We start from the raw sequence: 27,735 nt of genomic DNA, 5'->3' as shown, positions 1-27,735 counted from the left end.
CAATCGATATATCTACACGTGTATATAGGGTGGTCCGCGCCAGATATAAATCCCATTTTCCAAGGCAACTTCCTTGCCCAACTTTCTTAAATATAATCTGTCTAAGTATACGTATTAGGGTGAAGACAAAATCAAAATTATGTGACTATTTCCTAATAGAGGAAAAAGCTTGAAAGGTTAGTTTCTGTGGAATAAATTTGTAAGACACTGCAAGGATTTCTTTTGAAATGAAGGAACGATTCGAAATAAGTGGATCTCGTTAAGTTTTTTAGAATTGCGTAATATAACGTTTTAATGAAAACTTTGTGTACATTAACATAACTAGGGAAAACACGGGATTAAGCAGGCACTGTATTAAGTGAAATTTACGTTTCATTGTCAAGAGATTTCTAGTATCACCAAGGTGGAAACCTGTATGCTGTGCACACATTGCTTCGTGGATCACCCCGTATAGGTGTTAGTGTCGTTCATATTGGTGTAACATAGCCAAGGTCTGTTTTATCGAGCACCAACAAACGCCCAGCGCCGGTAAGTCTTGTAATTACATCGTCGCCGAGTATCTATGACGAGGGTGAATGCTTGCAGAACATCAAGGACACGTCCAGAGGATCGTCTGAATCCTGAAAGACGTATGCACATAGCACGAACCTTCGATCAACCTTCGAGTTGCTGAAAGTTTCACGATTAAGACTAACGTTTTTGTATCCTGGTGTTGATACAGGATTGTGTTATATTATATCATATACGTAGTGGATAAAGTAAATTTGCATATAGATGAAGAGGATTACATAACACTAAGATATCGAATTAGGTGCTCGATTTTTGGTAAAAGTTTTGAAAATGGTTTATTTGACGATGGAACATTTTTATTGGAATTGATAGAACTACGAACGTTAAGATAAAAAAATAAATAAGCGATACAAAAAATATTCTGTTTCTAAAATTAAAAATTTCTAATTTTAGTTGAAATTTGTAGAACTATAGAAGCTGAATATATGAAATGAATAATATAAGAAATATATGTATATTTTATATTAAATTCTATGAAAAATTAAAATAGAGTAATTTCTCGTTATAAACGATTTTTATAGATTTTATATAAAAACTTGAATGATCACGTATTAATAATACACGTGAAATGCATTTTCGATTTTGTAAATCCCTAACGACGTTTCTTTCAAAAGTTGTATAAAAGTTGTAAAAAAAAAATAGCTTGAGAACTAGGGAATTGGTGGTCTTAACAAAGAAAACATAAATCGATTGTGGATACATCGAGTTGCTTCTTCTTGGCGACTATTCAACATCGATATTACGACAATAAACAGCGACATATGTGTCCCAGCGTCACACATTTCTCAAGTGTTTCGCTCGAGAAACTATATACAATACCTATATTCAGAACTCTCTTCGGAGACATATAGAAATCCCTACACGCTACAGAGCAGCGGATATTGCTTCTAAAAACATTTCTTTGCACAGTTACAGATGTTCCCTGTATCTTTCACGATTTATTCCTTCTTTTCTAAAATCGTTTAATTTTTCTAAATATGAAAGAATTTTACTATCTCAAAATTAAGTCCGAACGCTATGTACAATACATTATATTTACCATCGTTGTGCAAACTTACGTTCACGATCATAAATATCGTGCCACTGCAAATTTCTTAGTATGAGAAGATAAGATATTTCAGCATCTTTTATGCGTGTGTACGCGATATTTTTTTTAGATGTAATAAAAATTGTACGACAAAGAGATTGCGTAAATTCTTGTAAGAAAAGGAAAAAATTTACGAAGTTTCTAAAACTTGAAAGTACTAGCGTGTTTCGAAATAACTGTGTCTGAATTGAAACTTTACATCGTAGAGTGAGTCTATGGGTAATACTTCGACCACTTCTTTAGGTATTATGGAAATTTATTACCACGCTTGGCAACATAAAATGCTCGTTATTGGTGCAACCTGACTAATCATTCATAAGAGGAAAGCATTCTAATTAACTAGCTCTCGCAAACCCCGCAGGATAGAGGTATGTTCTTTGGGCTATTTGTAAATGCTTTAAATAGAAATTTCAAGGAACGAAGTCTAACTGAATAATTTTCTTAAAATTACATCAATAAGATCGTTCACGTTTTCATTCGTCGTAGGTATAAAACTTACATTGTCAAATACTTGTGTGTAATGATTTTTTACTAAAGTAATTTATATAAACGAACCACTTTATATCGTTAATGATATGTAACGAATATTTTCAACATCATAAATATATAGGTATCTCTGATAAGTTCTCTGATAATTCTGATGTTTAACTTCACTTTCACATTCAACTTTTAATCAATAAAGTTAGACAGCTGTTTCGATAGAAATCTTTCTTCTTGACAATGTTGTTAAAGGCTAACCAAATTAAAAATTAAATGTAAAACACAATACGTTCGTTAGTAATTAGAAGATAGGTGAGATGTTTGATCTCAATTTGATACAACTTCTACGACGAGTTTCGTTGTAGCTCCATGGAAAATACATTCCGCACCATGGTAGCTGACACGTGGAAAGCGCGCGCGATAGCCAACAGATGTTTCAACCCTGGAAAAGATCTCCGTGAAAGTCGAACAAAACGTTCGGTACATATGTATGGGATTCGTTTCTCTCAATGGACGCACGAACAAATCGGAAGAAAAATTAACTTCACCTTTCGATTCGAACATTCTCATTGGGAGTTTATCGTGATCATTTGTAATATTTACTTCATTTAACAGAATATTTAATAGAAGATAATACGCGATAAATTTTGTACAAATAAAATGATAAATTTTATCATTATATTTGAAAGCTTGTCGTGAATGAAATCTAATCTTACACGCGCTTTAACGTCGTCCTATGATAATATGGCAAAATTACTCTAGTGAAATTTTACAAGTCACAGTTACAAGTTATCTACGCTGACATCTATGCTTTTGCATAATAGCAACAAGTTCCTTGATAAAATAAACGAAGTAGTAAATGTAAATTTTATAAATTACAAGTCAGCTGGTAATCGTATTCAATGTAAACTTGTAAATTTGTAAAGAAAGACGTCTACGACCTGTAACTCGTAACTTTTCAATTGACTAATATTATCAGTTGGTAAATTATTACGCAAAGAAAGTTCAGTTTGTCTTTATAACGAAAAGAGCAATAAACAATTGTCGCTAATTATTCAACTTGCTGTAATTATCGTCAAAACATTTACTGCGATCATTCTCAGACAGGCAACGGAAAGAGAAAGAAAACATTGAATGAAAATAATTTTCAAACCCTTTCGATTACTTATCTACTGGTGGGGGAAAATTCGAACAAAGCGTTTCCGACTCGCGAAGTCGTCGAAGTTATTAAAACAAAAGGCACGCTTTTGCTCTGCGTTCTTTTTACCTGTTACAGCTGTTCCAATCTTAACATCTCCATTTAACTTGAAGCAGTTTACCTTTACCTCGTTCTGAAATCGGACAGAAACGAAATTACGCAGAGAGCGAGGGAGAGAGAAAGAGAGAAAAAAGAAAGAAACACCGGAGAATTGCTTTTGTTTCAAAGCTACTCGCCGAAGACGAAATCTTTCTCAGCGGTATTCTCGGACTCAGGCGTTGCGTTATTAAGACGAAACACATTTTCTACACTGCGTTTATTTTACCAACCAGCTATTCCAGCGAACTTGCTACGTTCCTAATCTGAACGTCTTCGTTCATCCTTAACAAGTTGGCTACCGCAACAATCTTTCCCACCGAACGCGATACAATTGTTCTTTTTAAGAACTGGAATGCCAAATCGTTAAAGATTTCAGAGTTTCCTGTGAATAAATCAAACGCAAGTGGATTACTTAATTATAGGTCGTTTCATAATTTTCGCTGTATTTCTTCCAGAAGTTTCACATGAAATTACAAAATAACATTACGAACTTGGTCCTTTTTACCCTCTTTCTCACTTGGAAACTTATAAAATTTCTGTGATTTATGATCTGATCAGAACATTTTGATAAAAGTCCCAGTTTCCAGAACTTTAGAGACCATCGTTATCGCGTTGTTGCAATCTAGAATTTGTCGTTTATCCGCAATACCGATAAATCCTGGAGAATCCTTCTTGAGATACACATCTGGAAATATCGAAGGAACACAATAATAATATTTAAAAAAGATCCTCATCCCGATATCACAAAAATTAAAATTGCAGAAAATTTCGATCTTTTCTGAATACAGCAAATACATCTGTACACGTTAATAATCAATAATTGTATTGAAATAATAATAATCGTAAAAAATAAGTATACGCGCGCTAAATCTTTGTAATCCTATTGTCAATCCCCCTACCCCCTCTTAATATATATTTTGACTAGGAAAACTTACATACTGCGCTCCCTAAAAAATGACTGGAACATTTGCTAAAAACAATTGAACGTTTTTGTACGTCTACATTTAATGAAAAGGTTGATCTCAAAAGTTTTCGCTAAAACCTCACCTTTAATATGCCATTAACAACGTGAAAGCACGCGTTTGCTAAATTTTTTCTCGCTCGTGGATAAAAGCCCGGGATAAGAATTCAATCGTTTATCACTCGTGATTAAATGAAATTTCCAAGAATAAAAAGCAAAGAACGAAGCGAAAGAGAACGGGAAAAGCGGATAACAAAAGGAAGCAGCGGAGGAGAAACGAGAAGGTAGAAGAAAAAACATAGGAAAGAGTACAGTGGAAACACCGCAGACCAAGAGTAGCCGTTTTCTCGTGATTGGATGCAGCCGTATGGAAGATACGCGAAGACAACGCGTGTCTCTTACGTCCCTGTTGCATCCCTCGTTCTCATTTCAGGCAACAACTCGTCGCAATTTCTGCCCCACTCTTCTGTCCAGTCACTCACGGCACCGGCGTGACTACACTGTGTTCTATCCTTCTCTATCCTTCGTCCCATACATTCCTCACCCCCCTTTCCCACCCTTCCAAACCCGCACAGTTCACCATTCTAGACAGCCGGCTGCTGGCGTGACCAACTTCGCTCGCACGTTGTCGGGGGTGGCGTGGCTGCTTATTAATGGGAAGACTTGTTGCACTCGCATATCGTCGCATCGCATCGCGATATTCCAACTTCAACGTTAGATTAGGCAGCGGAGACGATTATAACAGCCGCCATTGAAATGAACGCGAGTAACAGCCGTGACGGAACAGAGCAATCTGGATAAGATATCGAAGGTATTCGTTGGATAATTTTGCGCTTGAGGGAACTGCATGTAGATGAATTGCTATTTATAGAAACGAAATTTCATATGCGCCAAACTTACGCGTCGAAGAGACTTGATATTCAAAGTTCCAACAATCTTTTTGTTTACGAATTTGCAGACATCTAACCGAAAGTTTATCTAGAAACAGTCTCGAATTATTTTAGATTCTAATCTTTCACGGAGTTTAAGATAGATATTTGTGGTGGTTCCTCGGGTTTCGTGTTTTTTAGTTTTTTAGTCAGATGCTGAGTAAAAAAAAGTAAGTTTGCGAGTCTAAGGTATAGCTGAGAGTTTTTGTGGATTTCTAATTTTAGAGTTTTAGGATCAATTAAGTTAATGCCTATGATATTTTATTTCTACTAATTATATCTTATCTGTGTGCAATTTCTTCAGAACGTCGTATGTCAAACCGAAACAATTTTCATACGACTCGAACGACTAAGGAGTTTCATTGTCATAGATTTATAAAAATGATCAGAATACAGCTGTTACAGATTTGATATTTTTGGCATTGGATATACGATCCTCACATTTATTTAATAAACTAAAAAAAGAAAAATAAGGAAACGTAGATATCATTTGATAGAAAATATTTGACGTTACGACATCGATGCTACATGTACTGCAATGCGGCACTGTTATATTGTAAAAGATTTATATAATATACAACAGTTTCTATTAGAAACGTATATCGTGCTTCGAAAAATGTGTTTCGTGCTCGTCGATGAAAATGTTACACACCTATGTACGTTTCGGGCGTAATACGTTTAGTACATTACCACTATTGTTCGAGTCGAATGCGTTCGAAGAAAAACCATCGGGGCAATTTCAATCATTGAAATTTCGGAAAAACACGAAACAAGCTTTAAAGATGATAAGAACGTGATTGCAACTATTTATAATAATCGAACTCCCATATGAAAAACATTTTGTATTCAATCAAAATAAACAGAAGAGAAATTTATTTTCCAGCAAGAGACAAACTTACGTTAAAGTTATCATTCTACTAATTTCACTAATAACACATTTAAAAAATAATAAGTAATACCAATGTGTGTGTTATTCGAACACTAACGTTATTTAAAATCAACTAAAATCGATATTGAAAATTATTCGTGTGATCTCTAGATATACGAAATGCAAAACATTAGAAACAATTTCAAAGAAACACGAGGCTGTCATATTTAAAACGCGGCTGTTACTGGCTCCGTTGAGCCACTCTCTTTTACATTAATTAATTGCTCGTCTCCCAGGCGAAGCGGTTTCATGGAAATGGGCCTTGGCACCGATTATATTCTTTTGGGGATTAAGTCGGTGTTTTCAAATGCATGCGAAGTAATTAACAAGTGGCTTCTACCGATTCCTCTGTTACTATATGCACCGAGTAATATCCACTATCTTGGAATCATTCCAAAGATCCAAACAGTAATTCTCTCCTTATCTTTGGCCCGATTTTGGCTGGAAATCTTGCTAATCTCCAAAACGACAAGTACAAGTTCTTACTACAAAATATGATTATCGAGTCTACGTTTAATAATTTTTAGTCTTGCCCTTAATCCTATTTTTATTATATTTTTAATATACATTTAATTAGCAGAGAAATATATAAATGGAATTATATTCGATGCGACGTTTAATAATATTAAAAATTTAATTATTAACGAATCTAAATAAGTGACGTCAGAAGCGAATGAAAATAACGAATATCTTTTTACTACAAATTTGTCCAATTATTAGAAATTCGATGATTTCAGTAAAATTATTCTAACCCGTAATAAATCCCGCAATCAGATCGAGTAGTATTTCACATTTTTAACTCTCCAATGAACCCTCTTCGCATGAGAACGCATTAAATAGATTCGTACATTAATTCCTATTTTTATCACAGTTCGCAAATACACGAAATTATATCCGGTACAATATTTAATAAAACTAAAAAATAAACCTAGAACGAGCACGATTGAATAATCCTGTGAACGGATAGAAATATCTAATATTCTTCGATCCGAATTTTGTGTCGATTTTTTAAAGATTTCACAATTATTTCAATCTTTATAATTAAAAATATCATTCGGTCGCTGAAATTCTCCTCATTAATCCACGAAAAATTATCTTTGCCGTTAAAACGATCTATAAACGCGTATCGCTTTATACATATTTCATTTTTACCTCTCCAATTAACCCTTCCCTCGCGAAAGTGCATTAAACTGACTCGAACATCAAGCAATTCACCGTCAGCAGGTAACGAAGTCTAATCCCATCTCAACCTGGATCTCCTACCGAACTTTCGCTCTTTTTATACTTCGTCGCAATCGCTCCCGTAATTCGATCTTGGAAAAAAGCGAAGAACATATGGTGGACGAACACACGAGGTGGGGAAGGAAGGTGTAGTAACAGGGAGAAAGTAACAGACACTAAAAACTCGAAAGCTTTTTATACTGTCTGACCATTAATCGTTAGAGCAGTGAGGGTTCGAAGTGCTTTCAACCGGCTGGACGAGGTTAGTTATCCTTTCCTCTTCGTCTTTCTCTCTTAAGCTTTCACCCCCGCGACAAAAATTGTCCCACACGGAAATGCGACGAGTGATATATAAAATTTCCAAACGTTTAGACACCACTTCACCGTGTTTTTATAACGAGCCAAAGCTCGAGAGAGCAATTTTATTTCGGACAGGCTGCTCGAGTCATTAACGTTGTCTGTCCTCGAGTGTCCTTCATATGCACGCTTTTTCCCCTCTGTTTAGCGATTGAGAGGGGAAAAAAAAGAAGAAGGAGAAATGTTCGATATTTTCGCTAGACCTTTTTACGTATAACGCATTAATATCGACTCTTTTAATCGAACCTGATATTTATTCGTTGAATAAGTAGATTCCCTGTCACGATGCTTGGTTAATATCAGGTTTCAGATGAAATTAATTTACCTCGATAAATAGAATGTTTTTTATAAAATTTGTCATTCCGCGGTATAACCATTTTTGCGATTAAACGATCGTGCGTCAGTGGAAACGCGAGCGTTTCAAGCCATTAAGAACAAAGCGTTGTCATGCGTAAATCCGTAAATAATACAAATATTTCAGGCCCTATCTTACTATTATATCAGTATTAAAAGTAATATTAAAAGAAAAATTAATGTAAATTGACGTGTTAAGAAAGATATTAACATATTGTGTTATAAATAAAATATAAGAAAGATTATAAATAAAATAGTCTTTAATGGATTAATAGCAGCAGATGGAACTATACTGTGCAAGTGGTTTACAGCATGTTTCATTTATCCCCATTATCAAAGTGCAAAGAAATGAAATGAAAAAACAAGTGACATTGCTTATTCTCTTGCACATGTGTATGAGGAAGGAATGGCAATGTTCTAGGATTCCAGTGGCAGAAAGATCCTTGGCATCGTCTAATGTAATTGAATCGAAAAAGGGAAAGAGGAGCAACCTTTCTCTATTCTTGCACCTAGAAATGCGTCAACGTGTAGCGAACGTATCTAGCGAAACGGCCATAAAGGAAAATCCATGGTGGAATGCGAATTTCATCTCATTTAGTCTCGTTCCATTAGTCACGTTCCACAAACTGTGCCCAATGAATGAGAAAGGGAAGAGTAAGAGTCTTAATAAACTCTCATTTACATTCGATTAAATAAAACAAACTGTGCGCACTAGTTGAATTTTCTTTTCTATTTTGAGAATGGATATCGGACTTCTACGCTACGTTATCATCTTGTTAAAACAAACATCGTGATCGATACTTCAGACATTTGCTTTCTTGTTTCCATTAAAAAATTTGGAAACTATTAAGCTGTTTCATAACTATCTCGAAACAACATGTATTGTGCAACAAATCGATAGTTCAATAAGTAGCTTCTTCGCAAAATTTAACATTTTATTTTTCCTCATTTTACGCACGATTGTTAAAAGTTCCGTTAAGACGATAAAATTTCCATGATACAAGCTCTCATTATTTTATTCCAAACTACACTGTATTACAAGCATAAAATACGTATTTGTGGGAAAGTATTATAATTATCCTAAGTATAATGTTAAGCCATTCACAATAGCATAGTCCTCTCGAGTTTCTCGACTGTTTTAAACAAACTAAACGTATCATTGAGAGGAGATTACTTACTGAAAACAGACGTTTTGCAATTAGAGAGCTGGAGAAGCGACGTATTCTATACTAGTCGGATTCACGCGACAGTTACGCTGAGCCGGTAAGAACGATTCGCGTTGCAATTCTGCGGCGAAGTGGGCACGTAAAATACGGTCGACCCTCATAAGCTACCATCCATCTCGATCGTCTCGCGTTGAGTTGACGCGACTGCGTTCGCATAATACCGTGCTGTTCATCAGCCGTTTCTGTCACTATTTCAACTCGACAGTGCACGTTCGAGCAACTGAAATTGATTTCGGTGAAAGTTACTTCTCTCTCTTCCTTTAGCTTGATTGGAGACAATTTCCAGATATTAGGTTGGGTAATAGATTCGTTTATTTTAAAAGCAAGCATCGAGCGTCGCTGGTCTTAAAATCTATAAAATCTATCCAATCAAGGAATAACTTGTTCATCTCTTTTCTTCAGAAATGTACAGGCGGAGACAAAGATATGAGAACAGGCAGTGGAAATGGAGATCAATGAAGTTTTATTAAACACGGCTCGTCTACAGAAAAAATGTAAATATTAATTTCAATTATTATCAGTAAAATGAACGGCTGTATATGAAATAAACGAAAATTGTAAGAAAGTGCGTAATATAACGAATATTCTAAAACGGTGATGCTTCCGCTCGACTTATTTGACAGATTAACAGAAACTCGGGAGAAATTATAATTTATACTCGGTCGACCAGCAATCTGCTGCTGTCAGATAATGTAACAACTGTATGTATACGAAGTATATAGTACTTCTGATGCACGCGCGATCCTTCCGTCTGTCCGTGTCTGCTGAACAAGTAGTATAAGCCGATTATGCGCAGACAGTAGACGGTATCGAAGAAAATTCAGCAAACTCTGTTATTTACCTTACGAAAGAACAAATGAAAACAATGCTGATAGTAAATCGTATTCTTGTTAAATATTAGTAACAGTAAATTATGCACTTAGTTATTTGAGAATACCAATACTTTTTAGTTAACGTAGATAATTCGTTACTTATTTTATTTTAACATAGTTGTTATTTGTATCTAGCTATGCCACTTTTATCGCAATTGTCTTTCTATGTAAAAAAAATCGGTAGTTATTTATCTAACAGCACCGAAGAATTAAAAGATCGATTTATCCTTCAATTGGCGTTGCAGTTCATTGTTATCGCTAATTCAGTGGAACTAATAACTATCGGGAAGAAACAAGTTCCCGGAGGGCACAATCAAAGAATTAATAACCAATATTATTGAATGATGCGGCAACGTAATAATTGGACCCATTAAACTAGCTGCCCAACTAAGGTTGTGACGCTAGACCACTCGAATAGAAGGAAACGAGCTACAGTTTCGATATTCATGCAATTTCGCTTTAAAATAGATTTATAATTGTGAATGTTATATTTCTATTTAATAAAATTTTCGCTTTTTCCCACACCTACTCTTTGTAATTCTAATTGGCGGATGAAACAAGTCAATTTTTTATAGATCAGAAAATACGGTAAAATCACATTTTCTCTTCTTTATAGATCGCGAAATTTCAAAGTATTTTGTCGATAAATGTTTGACCGTATTGTCTGCCAAACGAATTACAAATATTTTCAAACTTCTTCGTCTCTTTGATCAAAAATAAACACGATATAATATTTGTCTAAGATTTAAAATATCTAAAGAAAATTCAATTTGTCAAAGTTTCTCCTTTCTGATATTTTAACTCTCTTCCTCGAATTTTACGATCTAAATCTAAATGAACCAATGCAATCAATTTTACGGTCTTCGTCGTATTAAACGCAATGAAAGGTAGTAATTTCAAGTGACAAACGTACGAAACATCTGGCGCATAGATAATAGAAATTCTGTGCTTGAAAAACGTGTTATACGCAGATTTTCACGCGTCGTAATAGCACTTCTCCAAACAGACAGATTTACGATATGCGCTACAACTTGTGCACACCGTAATACGGTCATTCGATTCTACGAAGCATTCACTGCTGTCTACGTATCCCTTTTCGTTTCTCCGAAATAGCACCGACGAAAAACCCATCTACCACTAATTGTAATACTAGCGACTAAATTAAATCGTATCAAACGAAAGCAAAAAGTATGCAAATGAAACGATCAACCGATGTTTTCTGCAGTAGATACGTGTATCCCGATTATTATTATCATATATAATATTTGTATCGCTTTTTGTGCTCGTTACCATATACTTTCAATTTCCGTTTAGCGATAAAATGTAGATATGCAATTTAAGTAGCTCTCGGATTTGATAGGAAGTAACAGTATTGAACTAAAATTGTTTTAGGTTAATCCTCGATGAACAAATTTTGAAAGTATTAAAATAATTTTAAATCAAAATGGATTTAATCCTTGGTTGTTAAATAAAAATTAGTATATATATATAAGCGTTAGACACTGGAACAGACCATTTATATATATGCTAATTATAGAATGTTAGGTATAAAAAAATGATAAGATTCCATGGAAAAAAATACAAATGCTCTATTGGTGAAAATTAGTAATAATCTTTCACTTAGAATGTATCAATTCGTTCGTTAATTATTTCTGCCTAGAAATGATACTCGTAACATTTTCATAATTTACCATTTCTAAAATCAATAAAAATAATGTATAACGTAATCAATAAAAACAGTATCCGGAGGACATCTACTAGATTCATCGATTCCCCTTGTATTTTCATTATTTATACGTCCCGCGTATTAACGTCCCAAGATTCCGATCGCTTTCCCCTTTGTCGAGGTGAAAAATCGTTCCTCTGATAGCAATCGCGATCGTTGGATTGATTTACGCGACCGCGAAATTTCCATGGCAATTCGACCGGAGAAATAAGGGCTGCCACATCTTTCCACACATCTACCGGAAGAAAGGTAACGACAGAGACGAATTCGCCCGAAGAAAAAAAAAGGGAAAGAGAAACAGGCCGTGGATGAGAGCTATAAAAGCAATTTATCCGAAATTCAATAAGACATGGAGAGGCCAATCTAGGCTCGAGCGTTAATTTAAACCGCGGAGGGAAACGATTTGATTTTCCTAGCTAGAGTTCGTCGCTCTCGAAATTGCCTAAACTCATCTCACCAATTGTCGAGGATGAAGCATAGGTTCATCGTACTTCCATATATTTTTTAGCTTTTTTATTTCAATCCGTATTCCATTCTGTATTTCATCCAAGTAAAAAGTGTGTTTTTGCTCGTCCTTTTTTCAAAAAATCAAAAAAAACAAGAATGTTCGACGGCGAATCCGTGCTTCGAATCTCGGATTAAGCCGGTTCTTTGAAAAGTCACAAACCTCGGAACCGAAAAAAAGGCGAAACTGATACTATTGTTCTGAAACGATGTCGCGATGATTCGAAAGCGTTGAACTTGTTACTCGTGCAGTACTTATTTATTATATAAATACTATTATAACAATATTATTAGGTTGTAACATAAATATTTGAATTTTTATTTGCCAACGCACAAAGCGAGATAAATTTCTCGTTATCTTTTCTAAATGTTTGCTCTGAATTTTTGTGATTGCGGCAAACATTCCTTTTCTACTCAATTACTGATACTAGAAAGAAATTTTAAGGAAAATATACTAAAACTCAAGAGCAACTTTAAAAAAAAGTAAGTACATTTACCTTTCATTAATGACCAATTCAAGTACGATATTGCAGATAGGTAATGTTGAAGGTTAAAAAAATGCATGGATATCTTAAAAATCGTTAATAATTCGACAATTAAAAATAAAACAGGAATGGTTTTAAAGGGTAATTTTTCCGACAAAATTTAAAAAAGTTCCGTCAAATAACATTTCTTTTGTTTCTCGATTTTTTCCCCAGAATAAGGGACACAGCAGTTGCACCAGATCGTAGCAATGTATTACAAATCATGCGTTCCAGGAGACGAACTAATGGAAGTATGTTTCAGTGAAGTACGAGAAACGTAACCGTTACCATTACATAAATATTACGTAGCGCAGGGAAATGCGAGTGCCATACGGTATGAATGAACAAGCATGAATATATATTTAACATGAATGAGCTTACGCGTGGAGTGATAAGTGTTTCAATCGGACGAATCAAATGGAATTGAATTTTGGATGATTTTAAATGTTAAATAAATGTTGAATAATATATTATCGAAATTTCGTTCCTCTAACTTTCAACAAACTTTTAAAAGTACGATCTTCTAAAATGGCTCTATTATTTTGCCATGTATCTTAGACAGCATGAATCAAATATAATTATTCGGAAAATTAATTAGTTAATGTTAATACTAAAAATACCAGATATTTTCATTTTACATTTTTTGAATGATATTTTATATCTTAAAAATAATTTAGAGTGACAATTTGCTATTATTTTAAACAAAAATATACCATCGTGAATTTACGAAATTTCCATGGAGAAATTACAAATTGGTTTATTTCAATCACTCTGGTGGTTCTACTCCCTCGTAAAGTGATCAGAGATTGATTCTCTGCTACAAAAGATGAGACAGACAGACTTTCTTAATTCCTTCATCGCTATTTCGTTAGCCGTATTATAAAATTCATGACGATGAATCCCCTGGCCGAATAAGTCTCAACTGCTACAAGTAACTGCTCAATTGCAAGTAACTGCTGGTTTCATCCGAACGAGTGGAAAATCGTCAAAAGAGGAAAAGAAAGTCAGAGGGAAGTAAAAACACGAATTAAACGGTAAAACGAAGAAGAGAAAGGGAGAGGAAAAAGAAAAAAATGGAGACGGTAAGACAAAGATCCTAATCTTAAGTCACGCGATCGCTTACCATTGCAAATTCCCTTGGTAGCGGATTTTCAAAGCTCTCCTGCATTTACCCGAGGCCAGGGTAATTTCGGCCAGGACAGAGAAACGGGAGACGGGAAACGAAATAAGCAGGATAAGCGGAAGGGAAACGAGACGACGAAGAAATATGAAACGCTGTAGGAGGAAACAGACAAACGGAAACGAAGCGGAAAAAATGGAGAAGCAAAGTATATCCGAAGAAGTAGCGACGAAAAAATACATCGCGTTTATCGAAGAAGGACAGCCTATCATCTGCGATGAAATGAAATAACGAGTAAACGTTGGAAAAGCGATGTAAAAAGCGAAATAAAGGTATGAGAACACGGAAATATTTCTAGTTACTCGTGAAAACCGGTGGGAAACAATTGATCCAAACGATAATTCGTATGGATGAGATGAAATAAATGAGATTTAATTTAAAAAAATAGAAAAGTACATCTACAGACTTTTTACATATCGATATATTTTATTAAAAAGATATTTGTTCGATAATGGGAGTAGCGTGATGTTTTGTGCAACGGGCGATGAAGCGACTCGTCTACAAAAAAAAAAAAAAAAAAAAAAAAATAAAATAAAATAAAATTGTTTTTAACGGAGGACATAGAAAATTAAACGGAAGCGAAGGAATAAAAATTCATGGAAAACAATAGGCTGTTGAATGTTCAAACTGAGCAACACCTAGCAGCGTTCATTGAGACGAAGAAGCGAAGTTTTGAAGTAGGAAAATTAAACGAGAGATGAGATAGGCGATAGGAAATGAAGGAGAATGATGTCGAAGATAAAACGAAATGAAAATAACCGTTCCTCGTAGTTTGATAATAAAACGAGAAAGAAAGATCTTTATAATGCGATGATTTTATCTGAAACTCGTCGAAACACAGGAAGATACGCGAATAGAAAAATATTGGAAAAGAAAGAAAAAAAGACGAGCTTCAAACATTTATCGAAAAAGAGAATATAGAAATACGCTCGAAATTCGATCAGTTTCAGTAATCATCACAAAAATACGAAATAGAAAGAAAGAAGCTGTTGCATAAAAGTTCCGAAAAAAATGGTAACAGCTATCGTAATATTGGTAATAAACTAGTACGAAAAACTGATCTATAATGGAAATAATGGCCTAAAAGAAGTTATTGGAACGCTTAAACAAAGGTGACAAAGGGATTTCTGTGAGATATTTTATTTAATATTCATTTAATATTTAATATTCTTAATTTCATTGTTTACTGATTATTATTATGTTTTAATATACTCTAAATGAATAAAATTATTTATTTATTTGTATTACTTAATAATTAACTAAAATTAATTAATATTATTTAAAAATTATTTTTAAATATTTATTTCTACATAAAATAAAAGTACTTTACCCTTAATGAAACAACTTTATTAATTAAAAAAGAAAAGAAATGTAACATAAAAATGAAACGTTTGTAGCTAACTTTAATGTACTGGTTAACGGCAGGCAAATAGCTTCATGAAACCTATACTTTATGTAATGTTTCATGACATAAAGTGAAAATAATTTGGATTACCTCCATTTTGCGAATCAAGTTGAATTTTTATGCCACCGAATGAGATACATGCTATAATATTAAAAGTTCCTAACGAGCACACGGTACTAGTCGTCACTAAAATTTTACAGCTTAGCATTTCGTCCGTTTATAAGGTTTAAACTTGATTAATTATAAAAATGTAAACTTCACTGAAGATTATTTTCGAACGGATTATTTAAAATATATAGCTAAAAATTATATAGCTCAAACGTATAGTCATTTTCAAATTTATTGACATGTCATTCCTATAATAATTCCTATATACTATAACGAAGATATGCTTTAAGATAGTAATTAATAGAGATTTATAAATATAAAAAACTTCTAAATGTAAAAGTCAAAATAACACAGGAAACTATCGTCCGATTGTATCAAGCAATGTATCAAATTGACAGCCTATTATGAACTATCAAATAAGATAAATAAAACAGAAAACTGAAACTAATAAATATTTATAATTGGCAAAGTGAATTTATGACGAAATGTTTGGTGTATTAAATTTGCTTCATAGAACAGCTGGGAATGGACTTCTTATAACTTGTAACGAAGTTTCCGGAAGAAAGTGTCGTCGTCGTGGTTACGTGTCGCTTTTCATTTTGAAGTTACAGGGACGGCCAGCATAATACACTCTTAACGTTAAAACTGGAACTCTGATTATAAACTAACTTCAGCACGGTCGGTTGTGTTAACGTTAATGTCAGTTGTACGATTGTGATATCGTAGTCGCATTGTAAACGATAGTCGTAAATCCGGTCATTATTCCATGCTCTCCTACTGATTCCTAGTTATATGACACGAAATTCAACTCATTAGTGGTAACGAGGTTTCAATTTCAGTCCCCTGGTGTTCTTTAATAACGAAGATGACAGAAACTCGAATAAATTACAACAAGCAATCAGAGTTTCTAATAAACCCGATGGAATTATTCCTAAGAAAAGTGTACAAGATAATAGTTAGAATGAAGAGTTCAGGATGCCAATAGCAATATTTTCAACCTATTAACTATTTTTTATAACACATATGTATGGTATCAGCTAAAATTTTGGAATCACTTCATCAATTAAATTTTTGTCGAATTTCTTGCCAATTTTATTAATGCTAGGGATATCAATAGAAACTTTTAAGCGTGGATGCGAAATAAATTTGAAATCAAACCTTTTTTGCTTTGAACATTCATAACCCTTGCAACTTGTTAAATAGGTTGTCGACTTTAATGCATTTTTAACTACGTATCAAACCAAATAACATAGTACCTAACATAGGGTAATAAAATAATAAAAAATAAAATAGGAAAAACCAAGTCAATGGCCAATTTTAGACGAGATAGAATGGACACGGAAATTAGTATTACTACAAGATAGAAACCCAGAGAATGAAATTCTGTGTACTCTTGCCGTTCCCTGTTGCAAATTTTATGAAGCAGTCGAGATTTCGTGCCACTAACCGGAAATTCAGCAGACTAAATTCTGTCAGGAGAACGAATTAGCTAGCAGTGGGATTATACGAGCAATCACGAATCGTCCTTGTAAAATTAACCTTAGAAGTTACCAACCAGATGGTCCCAGGCTTTTGGCTTTCGTGTAGTTAGCCTCGAATGCAGTTACAAAATTTACAATCACACCAGTCACTTTCCAAAAATATATATATCTTACCAGCAAGTCCTCGTGTTTTACAACGGAGCGTCAAACATTTCAAAATGTCAGTCATTTATTAATAGATCAATTTTTCAAATAATCTTGGTGCCATCGAAACTGCCGAAGATGAAAGTTGGCTTTGTATTCCAAGTTGATTTGAAAAATAAATATATAAAGCGATAATACTGAAAATGAGATATAATATTTTATACTTGATGCTGGATGTTTCTTAACTGTTCCTTTTTTTATTTTTATTGTAAAAATAAAATACAGATGCATTAATGTTAAAATTAGAACTACCGATAACACGAGTATAAGTAATACAAAATTCAGAAAGGAAGGTACGAAAAGAAAATCAAAATTTTGTTTTGGTTGTTTTTCTCAAAATACATCAAAAATAAATGTATACAATTTCTATAAGAATTAGATTAAATCTATGGAACAATAAATTATATTCTTTCATTCATTATTTTCTTTTGCGAAATTTCCAACTAGTACGTTACCTTACAACATTATGTAACTCAAAAATTACATGTTCCTATGTCCACGTTTTGAAAAGATGATATTTGTCTGCCTGTCATTTCATTATTGTATGTTATTAGTAAATCACTAGAAAAATATCACGTGATTTATTTATAACAATTGTTAATTCCCCGATTTTAAATTGAATTAAATATTACTATGATCTTTTTTTCTTGTAAGTAAACAACATTCTGTTTACGGAAGGATACGGAGGGATAAAAACAGACGAAAGCGTCAAGAAAGACGTAAAGAAAAGGTAGCTATCAGTAGTGAAAGATACATATCCACCAATTACACGAAAAGAAAGTGGATTCGATTTAAACACAAAGGATCGCCATTGCATCTTGCGTTTCATTTATTTTAACTCGAGTTACTTCGCGGCAGTTCTATCTAAGTACTTGTTCGTGAAATTCTCGTTTAGCCGTTTCCTGTGTACAGTAAATACTTTCAGATAAAAGCTCACTCTGATAAACTTCGATTAAGTTCAACCCTTGATACCCTCAATGCGGTTTGGCGTCCAGATAATTAAGGATTATAATAGGATGTCATTAAAATACCAGAAAAGTTCATTTGCCAAATGAACTTTTTATCTGTGTTCTAAAAGTAATGGTATTATCTTAATTCTTCCTACCCTCTCTGATATTCTTTAACATTTATCATTCATATCTTTATTATTTCTTATCAAGGAGATTTTAAATATATGTAAATTGCACAGCAACCAGGATGAATACAAAGGATTCCTATAAAACGCAAGTCGACTTATTGAAAATGCTCTGGTCGTATCCTAAATGGCGTAATCAAGAGCTTCTAGATCCCAAGGGCTCTTTTACAGCACTTTCCTGAAGAGACACTGTGAGCCAAGATTGAAAATCTTAGTCATGACGTATAGATGAAGTTTGCTCGTACGTTGCCTAGTTCAATTTTCGTTTCATCAGATGCTCCGACCCTTTGTACTGCACTGATGACGATACAACAAGATTGATAATGTGAAAATTGTTTTTTATATCGTTACCATCGATTAAAAATTGAGAAACGAATAGACACGTTACCGTATAAATAAATTTACAAACCTTTATAATCATTTACTTTTTCAAACTAAAGTTTGATTTAAAAAAATTTCAATTCAAAAGCATGCCAAAGTTGGTGATCAATTGTAACATACAAATTTTTCAAGAGGAAAAAATTAATAGTATATGGTGTTTTTATAAAGATATATCTACTTAGATACGTTTTGCTAAGAAAAGTACGTAAAGTATAAAATGGAGAACTAAAGTAATGTCTTTCTATACTTAGTAATAACGTAATGCTGTTAACAGCAAAATAATCTCAGAGTAATATTTTTAAACTTTTCATTTTTATCACAAACGGAATAATGGTAAAATTAAATAAAAATCGTGTTAATTATCCATGAGCGTCGCTTTCGCTCTCGTAGTGTAAAATATCCAGACTCGAACGATAGGAGACAGATCACGGTGTGCACAAGAGGAATATAATTAAACACGTGACAACAGCACATGATGCTGCGACCACGTTTATGCGAACGTCCGGCGTTGACTTTTGCCGATAAACGCGCGTCGACACAAAGTAAAACGTGGCTCATCGTGGCTGACAAACGTGACATGGTGCTCGTCACAAAGCGCGGACCATTAGCGTAAATCCAGATTTAATAGGCTGAGGGAACAATAATGAGTACTCGCCGGACTCCTGTTACGCAGGAATATGTATTATTCATGTATTCATGGTAGCCTACAAAATCCATTGGCAAATGGACGACGTCGCCCGATTATATTCAAGATGCATTTTTTTTTCTTTTTTTTTTTAATGAACAATGAAAAATTCACAGTCCAATAACTTTAAGGTTATTGCACTTACAAGATTAATTCATAAATTTCAGCTTAACACGTTTTTGAAAATTCTCCATTAAAATTTAATTAATATTGATGCTATTATTAATCGTGAAATTACTACAATAATATGAAATTACTAATTAATAAAAGTTATATAATTATATTGCATCCTCTCAAACATAAACACTACTGTCTGACTACTTGAAAGCAATTCACCTATATCATAGCAATTTTCTAAGATTGCACGGTCACAGCCATTATTCTTCGCATAAAATACACGCGTTTATTTTTATCCTTACTTAACTTCCTGTACGACAGCGTTATGATTCTTTGATGTATCGTTCTCACGTCGTTAATCGATATCCATTAAGATGAGAGTTCGTGGAACCGATGCGGGCAGAGAACGCGGCGGTCCGAGCAGGAAAGGCCAACGTGGAACAGATTAAAGGTGCACCGACTTGTAATTCTTGCTCGATTTCCTATCTAGGCCACAGTCTTTGACATTTAAAGAAATAATCGCGATAAGTCCGACAGGAGCGCACTTTTCTGCTTCCCTCTTTGAGCCATTCGTTTTACACTTAATAACATGAAATATTTAATTCCTTTATTCTAGAAACAATTAAACAATCACAAATATTAAAGAATTCTTCGAGGACGAATACAATGTTGGAAATGAAACAAGCAACTGTATTTAAGGTTATTCCATTATTGTTGAATTTTTATCTCAAAATAATATTTCTCTCCTTGAAAGACAGACGAACGTAAGATAACATTTTTTCATAATCTAATTATTGCATATTATATAATCAGAACGATAGGGGATCTATCTACGTTATATAATAAATAAAGAAGATTTAATAACGTTTGAACGTTTCTCTAGAACCAGATAAGTTTAAACCTTTCTGTTTTTCAATGATAATTGTATTCTAAACAAGCCATTTCAAATCTTACCTCCAATTAAAAGATCAACAAATATGGATTTATCACTTTCTTTGGTGCGGCCCTTATATTAAATAGTTTATGCTGTTACATCTGTAACTGAAACAGTTATTCCAATCTTCTCAAGAAGCGAGGAGCAAAAACTTATGAAAATTCAATTGCTCGGTTTTAGTCGGCACTGAAAACGTTGGGTGCTAAGCTGAGGAATGGAGGGAACGTGGCAGTGGGAGCAGCGAAAGCACTGCCATATCATTCTGCTCAACCCTTTGTCGTACGTAAAAGAGAACCCGGAACAGGCTGCAGGTGAGTTCTTCTACATCAGCAGATTTTTTGCTCGACCTAGCCTCCTCACGGATATCTCTCGGTTGAAGTCACTCGAAGGAGAAAAGGACGATTCTCAAAAGAACCCCGTTTTAGCGGCAAGGACGCGATTATGCCTTTTTATATCTTCGGAACCCCTAACGTCGTACCGCGACCAACGTTCAGGGGACGTTTGAAAAGAGATCCTCCGGTAGCCCTCGAACTGCATTACCAATACGAATATCCGGAGTTCATGCGAAAAAGACTCCCTTTCTGCCTCGACTTATTTTCCTTGTTCGCGTGTCCATTCGTCTCGCTTATCGTATCGTTCTATCACTGTACAAATTTGATTTTTATCGTCGCTGAAGAAAATTGTCCTGACAAAATTTTACTTTGGTTTAAGTTATCTCGAAATAATCGTTTCTAATGATTTACGAACTTCTGTTCCATGAAATGATGTAATCCGTGAAATTAAATTAGTAGTTAAATATTGTATATTTAATCTTTTACTAAGATTAAAAGAAAGGTGAATATTTTAATTTTATTGCGAAAAAATACAACGACAATGCTTCGAATATCAATGCATACAATGATTCGAATATTATTCGAATCTCCTCAAAAATACTACAGTTAATTTGAACAACAATTTGATAGGGATATGAACACGTTTTTTAGATGAACGAAAGCGACTACAAGGTAGTCTCTGCAAGGAAGAAGACACCCTGAAGAAGAGGAGTCACGTGCCGGGTCTGTAGCGCTCGGTAAAGAGAAGAAGGGCCCCCCGAGCATCATCAGAAAGGAGAAGGGGTCGTCATGGGCCCGGCACACCAAATCGTACCCCACTGAGCGATGCAAGTAGTTAGGGCCGGGGCCCTGCTAGTGAGCATGTGGCTCACTAGAGAATGAAGAAGCAAAACGTCCGGACCCTATCGTTGATCGTCTTCACGTTCACCTATCTCCTCGTCGGCGCTGCAATCTTCGACGTTCTCGAGTCCGAGACGGAGAAACGACGCAAGGAAGCATTGGACGGTACATTTCTTGTCGATAGATACAGATTAAAGAAAACGACAATTGAACCTTTTTATAAAAAACGTTTTCTATTTGGAATATTTTTCTATTGAAATATTTGTTCTATTGGAACATTTATTCTACTGGAATATTTGTTCTCTATGGAATATCCTGTGAATTCGATAAAATCATCGATGTTAGAATCCTTTTATTGGCGAAATTTTAATAATATCGATGAATAAAAGAAAAGCTTGAAAAGCTTTGTTTATCGAATAATGACGGTGATTATTAATTATTGGATGACGAAACAAAATAAAAGGTTTCCTATATATAATTCCTATATAATTATATATTCCTATATTTCCTATATTCATCGTTCGAGGCATTTAAAATTTACTTCTTTGGAATTGTTTAATTAACTACGTTCGCCATGAGTTACATAATATGCGAAGTAATATAATTTATATTTTGAGTTGTATTTTTATATTCGTATTTATCGTAAATGTTTTATAGATAAATGAGATAATCGGTCCGGTTTTAAAATTGTATGATCTATCAATGTGTAGACTTAGGAATTGTAGCAATGAACTTGGTGGAATAATTGATATGACATCTAAATTATGTTATTGCAAGCTTTGACGCAATAATACTATAATTCAATTTTATTAAATATTTGTAATCTTTGACTCATTAGGAAATGAAAGGAAAGTAGCGTTTTTTTTTTTAAAGTTTTATGCCTCAAACTGGATTTTGTTACATTCAGGAAGTTTAGATTAGATGAGACGCTTAAAATGTAATTTTATTTAAAGTATCGACTTTCCGTCGCTTTACATAAATAAAATAAACTTCCTAATTGCTTCTCTGTCATTTGCTCGTATTTCATACTGTTAATCTCGAATTCCGAATTTGGAAATCTGCAAACTAACTTATAATTTTAATGGAAATATAATTAAAAAATTTGTTTAAGGTATATAATTATAACTATAATCTGTAATCTACTAGCTAACTATAACTATATTAAAAAATATTGAATATTAGAGAGAAATATGTATGTACATATACATGTAAGTATTAATAAAAACAACAACTTGATGCAATTAAAAAGTGCAACACGTAATAAAACGTGAAGAAATATATATTTTCCATCTTTTGTTAACAGACATTGAAAAGATGGTTATACGCAAGTACAATATAAGCGAGGACGACTTCAAGATCATGGAAACAGTAGTGCTGAAGACAGAACCTCATAAAGCTGGTCAGCAGTGGAAATTCGCCGGAGCGTTTTATTATGCGATCACGGTCCTCACCACTATCGGTACGTTTTAATTAATTACATTTCTCTATAATACTATCTAGAATGAGCTAATAGATGTATCCTGATATATTCATTCCAAAAATCTTATCTGATTTAGAACATATCCTCGTCGAACAACTATTTCATGCAATGAATCATTAACCCTTCCGCTACTAAAATATAAAACAATCATTTATTAAAAGTGTATGGTATATGTTCCCTGGAACATAGAATCATTTTTATTTTCATTTCTATGTGTTATACTATATATAATACAATTAATATTAATAAACAGTAATAATAGAAATAAAGAATTAAATTATAGAAACTATTTTAATATGCATCGTCATCGACAAAAATTGCTTTGATTTGCACGCAAAAAATATTCCCAATATCAGCGATATTGTAGAAAAATGGTTAATTGTATCAGGTCCCCTGTCAAAATAAATATTTCAAAAAATTGGATATTCATTAACGTCAAATGTATTCTGATTTCGTTCCATTACAATGTGCTTCGTTTGAAACATTTGCTGTTTGATATTTCATTTTTACTACTACATATGGCGAGTAAATTTGTTTATTACATTTATTGAATTATACTGTCTGTATTTATCCATTGATTTTTAGGTTACGGACATTCGACGCCGAACACCATTAGCGGCAAGCTGTTCACAATGTTCTACGCGATCGTCGGTATCCCGTTAGGACTCGTAATGTTCCAGAGCATAGGAGAGCGTCTGAATAAATTCTCATCCGTCGTAATACGGAACGTAAAGAAGCTTCTTAACTGTAAGGATGTCCAGGTAAAACTATAAACACCACCTGCTCTTGCATACTTCATGTCGAACGATCGATACAAAAGATCGTTCCAGCCTGATGCCATTGGATTCAAAATTTAGATGCTGGAATGGGTGATATTCCATTGAGAAACGAAAAATTCTACTATTGGTGCCCATCGTTTAATGTTACGATAAAATTGTATATATCAAAATAACTTTAACTTCCCATAAACTTTCCAAGATATATTTTTTAATTCATCAGTATACAATTGTTTTCTGAAATTTGCAGGTTTCGTTACTACAATTTATCTCGCTACAAAATTTTCTTTTTCTATTCAAAAAAGAACAAATTTAATTTAATTGTATCAGTCGAATACTTTTACGATACAATTACCTATAATAAAATCAATATCGATATTACCGAAACATAGTTTCCTGCCAATCTTAATGCTCATTATAACTTAGTCAAGAAAAAGAAATTCAATCTGATTCGATCATAAAATATTCTTCTTCGCAACAACAAAGTTTCATAATAATAAATCAGACTATTGCGAACGTAAGCTGCTGATAAGAGTATCTTACAATTAGAGCGAAATTAATAAAGTACTATGAAACGTTTCGACGCAGTTAAAACGGCTGTTTATCTGAGAACGAGTAAAGCAATAGCGAAAATTGTGTAATTTTCAGGCCTCAGAAATAAATCTTATCTGCGTGGTGACGACCTTATCTTGCTTAACGATTGCGGGAGGTGCCGCGGCATTCTCTCGGTACGAAGGGTGGTCATATTTCGACTCCATCTACTATTGTTTCATCACCCTGACAACCATTGGCTTCGGCGACATGGTCGCGCTACAAAAGGATAACGCGCTGAACAACAAGCCAGAGTACGTGATGTTCGCCTTGATATTCATTTTATTCGGCTTAGCCATCGTCGCCGCCTCCCTCAATTTATTGGTGCTGAGATTTGTCACAATGAATACGGAGGACGAAAGGCGAGACGAGGCCGAGGCTCTACAGGTAAGGAAACATCGCACCAGCTTTTACGTCGTCCATCAAAGTATTGATCTTTTAGAAAATATTTTAGACCCGGGAAAATATCTCCGTCGTTTTCTCATAATAACCTGATACACCTTTTTAATGATTAATTGATTCTTTTTCCCTACTTTTGATCATTAAATTCATCGGATCACTTTCCAATAGTAGCTCGATATATATTTTTTTAAATGAATAAATAATTTATTTTCTGTTGCATTCCTCTTTATTAATCTGTGTAAAAATAGTTATTTTTGCATGAAGCACAAAATTAATAATTGAAATACGATAAAACGGAAGAACGTGTTCCTTAATCCTTTTATATGCAAAGTTACGCGAAAGATACGTTCAATGTGAATGAAATCTAGTAATTTAAAATCGACACGGTATAATATCTGCTTCTTATGTCCTTGATAAGGAAATTTTAGTAACCCTCTGCGGTCTGTGTTCGTCAAGTAATACCTTATTAAACAAAATGCAATTTTCTTTCGTTGTTTATAAAGAATAGACATGTTATTTTGTCTTTTAAACGTTCGATGCAAAGTAAATGTGGTAAAACTTGAATTTTTAATTTGGTTGCATAAAAGAACAATCCCGATATACGACGAGAGCATAATATACAAAAATGAAACAGATTAAAATTTTGTTTACTTAAGTCGCGGCCGTAACAAGGCTTATAATCTGAGTTCAATGAAGTCAAACTATATCTGTTACAAAATGTAGTTTGAACTATAACTTCAAATTATACAACTTATAGACAGACAATTACGTACAATATTTCAATATCATTACATATACATATGTATCAACCTCTCAAAAGTAGAACCTATTAACTCAATTTTTATCAATTTCTCAATTTCATTATGTAAATACGTTATGACAAATTACATTACGATTAATGTTCAATTCTCAAAACACAAATTTCTTACTCCCATAAATAATAGCAAATTCCAAAACAAATATAAAAAATACTGTTTGCAACATCGCCACTTTTCTCTGCACTTCAATTTATGGAGTTGATCACTGTGGCTTCCGAATGGCTCATATAAGATTTGCCATTGTCTCATTGAAAGAAAGAAACCTGTTATAGGAACGAATATTTATTTATATTTCTCAGTTTCCCTTTCTGCGTTTCTCCTTAACTCAATATCCAACTAAAAGCAGTATTTGTTCAAACGTTTCTCCACTTACGACATATCCATAATAAGAACGATATTTTCCATGATATTTCCATATATCCATGATATTTTCGAACGACCAAGTAATACATGACGTTTTAATGGTTACACGTGACGCCGGACCGCAAAGGGTTGGTACCCAATCTCCGCGTACTTTGAACCCCGCCAGCTATACCAAATCAATACAAGAAAAGCATCCAACAAAATGCCTCATTCCACTCTCTCAACCTCCCCTTCCCAAAAACAAACCTGACCCAGTCGAAATCCACGCGAACACGTTTCGATGGTAGAAACCGCCGATCAACAACCGAACGTGTTCGCGGCATAACGATTCCGGATGATGACAGAGACACAAAAAAGAAAATTGTTATGACGCAGGCTGCGCAAGGAGCAGTGCGCCTGGAGGGCGACGTAATAACGGCGAACGGCTCGATACTGTCGGGCCAAGTAGGCAACCACGGTGACACGATATCGCTGGACGACGAGACGTCGGTCTGCAGCTGCTGCTGCAGCGGTTTTCAGAAGAAACGGCGGAGACCACGGTTCACGGTTCGTCGCTCGCCCGGTAAGATCTCACATCTGCTGCCGATGCAGCAGCTGCCGTTGAATATACGCAGTGACCTACACCCGCCACCGTTGACGCCGTTGTTGCAACTGCCGCCGTTGCATCAACATCGAGCCAGCATCTGACGACCATCAACCGCCGTCAGTACGTTATCTCAACAACAACTGCCGCGACGGGTGTCTGTCTGAGACTCTTTCCCTCGTGCAACAAAAGGGGACAGATCATATGGGGGGGAATGAAATAGAGAGAAAGAAAGAGCTTTTACCGGTGACCGCTTCAACGAATTTAATCCTAGGGATCGGTGTCGCCGCCTCGCCGTTTCAAAAATCGCGGGAACCATACCATATATAGGGTGAATTGGGGAAAGTTAAGCTGTTTAGCTATTGGATGAATCGTATTTTGTGGTATATCAAGTTGTTTGAAAGGATCGTAGATAATGGAGATTGAAAAAAATTGAGAGGCAATGTATTTTCAGAGATAATACTTTTTCAATTAGATTTTCTTTCGCGCATGGCTCGTTTCTTTCGATAACTTTTCGTCATATATAGAATAGTATAGGATTCGAGTTGTTCAGTATGAATTTCTTTCGAAACTTTACAAGTATTCAACTTTTCGTCAATGAAAAAGTTGGATAGAAACGAGAATAAATGATTGCGAAATCGTGTTGTGTACATTGATGGGAAAATTAAAATTTAATATTGCAACTAGCATTCAGTATCGTCTTGTTATAAAATGAAACCATATTAATTTTTCGAATCAAGTATTTGCCTTTGAAGTGTCGAAGTTGAGTATTGAAATACTTGGCAGAAGTTCATGGTGATTAATGTGTTCTTCCGATTCCATGAAATATAATACAAACTATGTATGTATATCCATTATCAATAACGTTACGAACTTTCAAAACA

General features: G+C 34.3%; 1 protein-coding gene and 1 long non-coding RNA gene across 2 annotated transcripts in view; one reads left to right on the top strand and one right to left on the bottom strand.

The window, feature by feature from the left end:
- LOC100645319 (two pore potassium channel protein sup-9) overlaps positions 1 to 27,735 on the top strand; it is a 163,458-nt gene that overhangs the window by 134,874 nt on the left and 849 nt on the right. The window contains exons 2-7 of the mRNA XM_048404866.1: positions 20,847 to 20,977; positions 21,650 to 22,003; positions 23,142 to 23,297; positions 23,904 to 24,079; positions 24,743 to 25,072; positions 26,644 to 27,735. The exon at positions 26,644 to 27,735 is cut by the window's right edge and continues 849 nt beyond it. Coding sequence (XP_048260823.1) covers positions 21,877 to 22,003; positions 23,142 to 23,297; positions 23,904 to 24,079; positions 24,743 to 25,072; positions 26,644 to 26,955 — 1,101 coding nt within the window. The 5' untranslated portion in view covers positions 20,847 to 20,977; positions 21,650 to 21,876 and the 3' untranslated portion in view covers positions 26,956 to 27,735. The remainder of the gene's footprint in view (positions 1 to 20,846; positions 20,978 to 21,649; positions 22,004 to 23,141; positions 23,298 to 23,903; positions 24,080 to 24,742; positions 25,073 to 26,643) is intronic.
- LOC125384848 lies at positions 24,960 to 26,679 on the bottom strand. The gene is made up of 2 exons (XR_007223655.1): positions 26,279 to 26,679; positions 24,960 to 26,168 (listed from the first exon to the last, which is right to left on the bottom strand). It is a non-coding gene; the product is annotated as an uncharacterized LOC125384848 (long non-coding RNA).

Source organism: Bombus terrestris, chromosome 4 (genome assembly GCF_910591885.1).
Source record: "Bombus terrestris chromosome 4, iyBomTerr1.2, whole genome shotgun sequence".
In the NCBI taxonomy this organism is placed as follows: Eukaryota; Metazoa; Arthropoda; class Insecta; order Hymenoptera; family Apidae; genus Bombus; species Bombus terrestris.
Note: the sequence above shows the minus strand (reverse complement) of the source record. Positions and strands in the feature narration are given on the sequence as shown.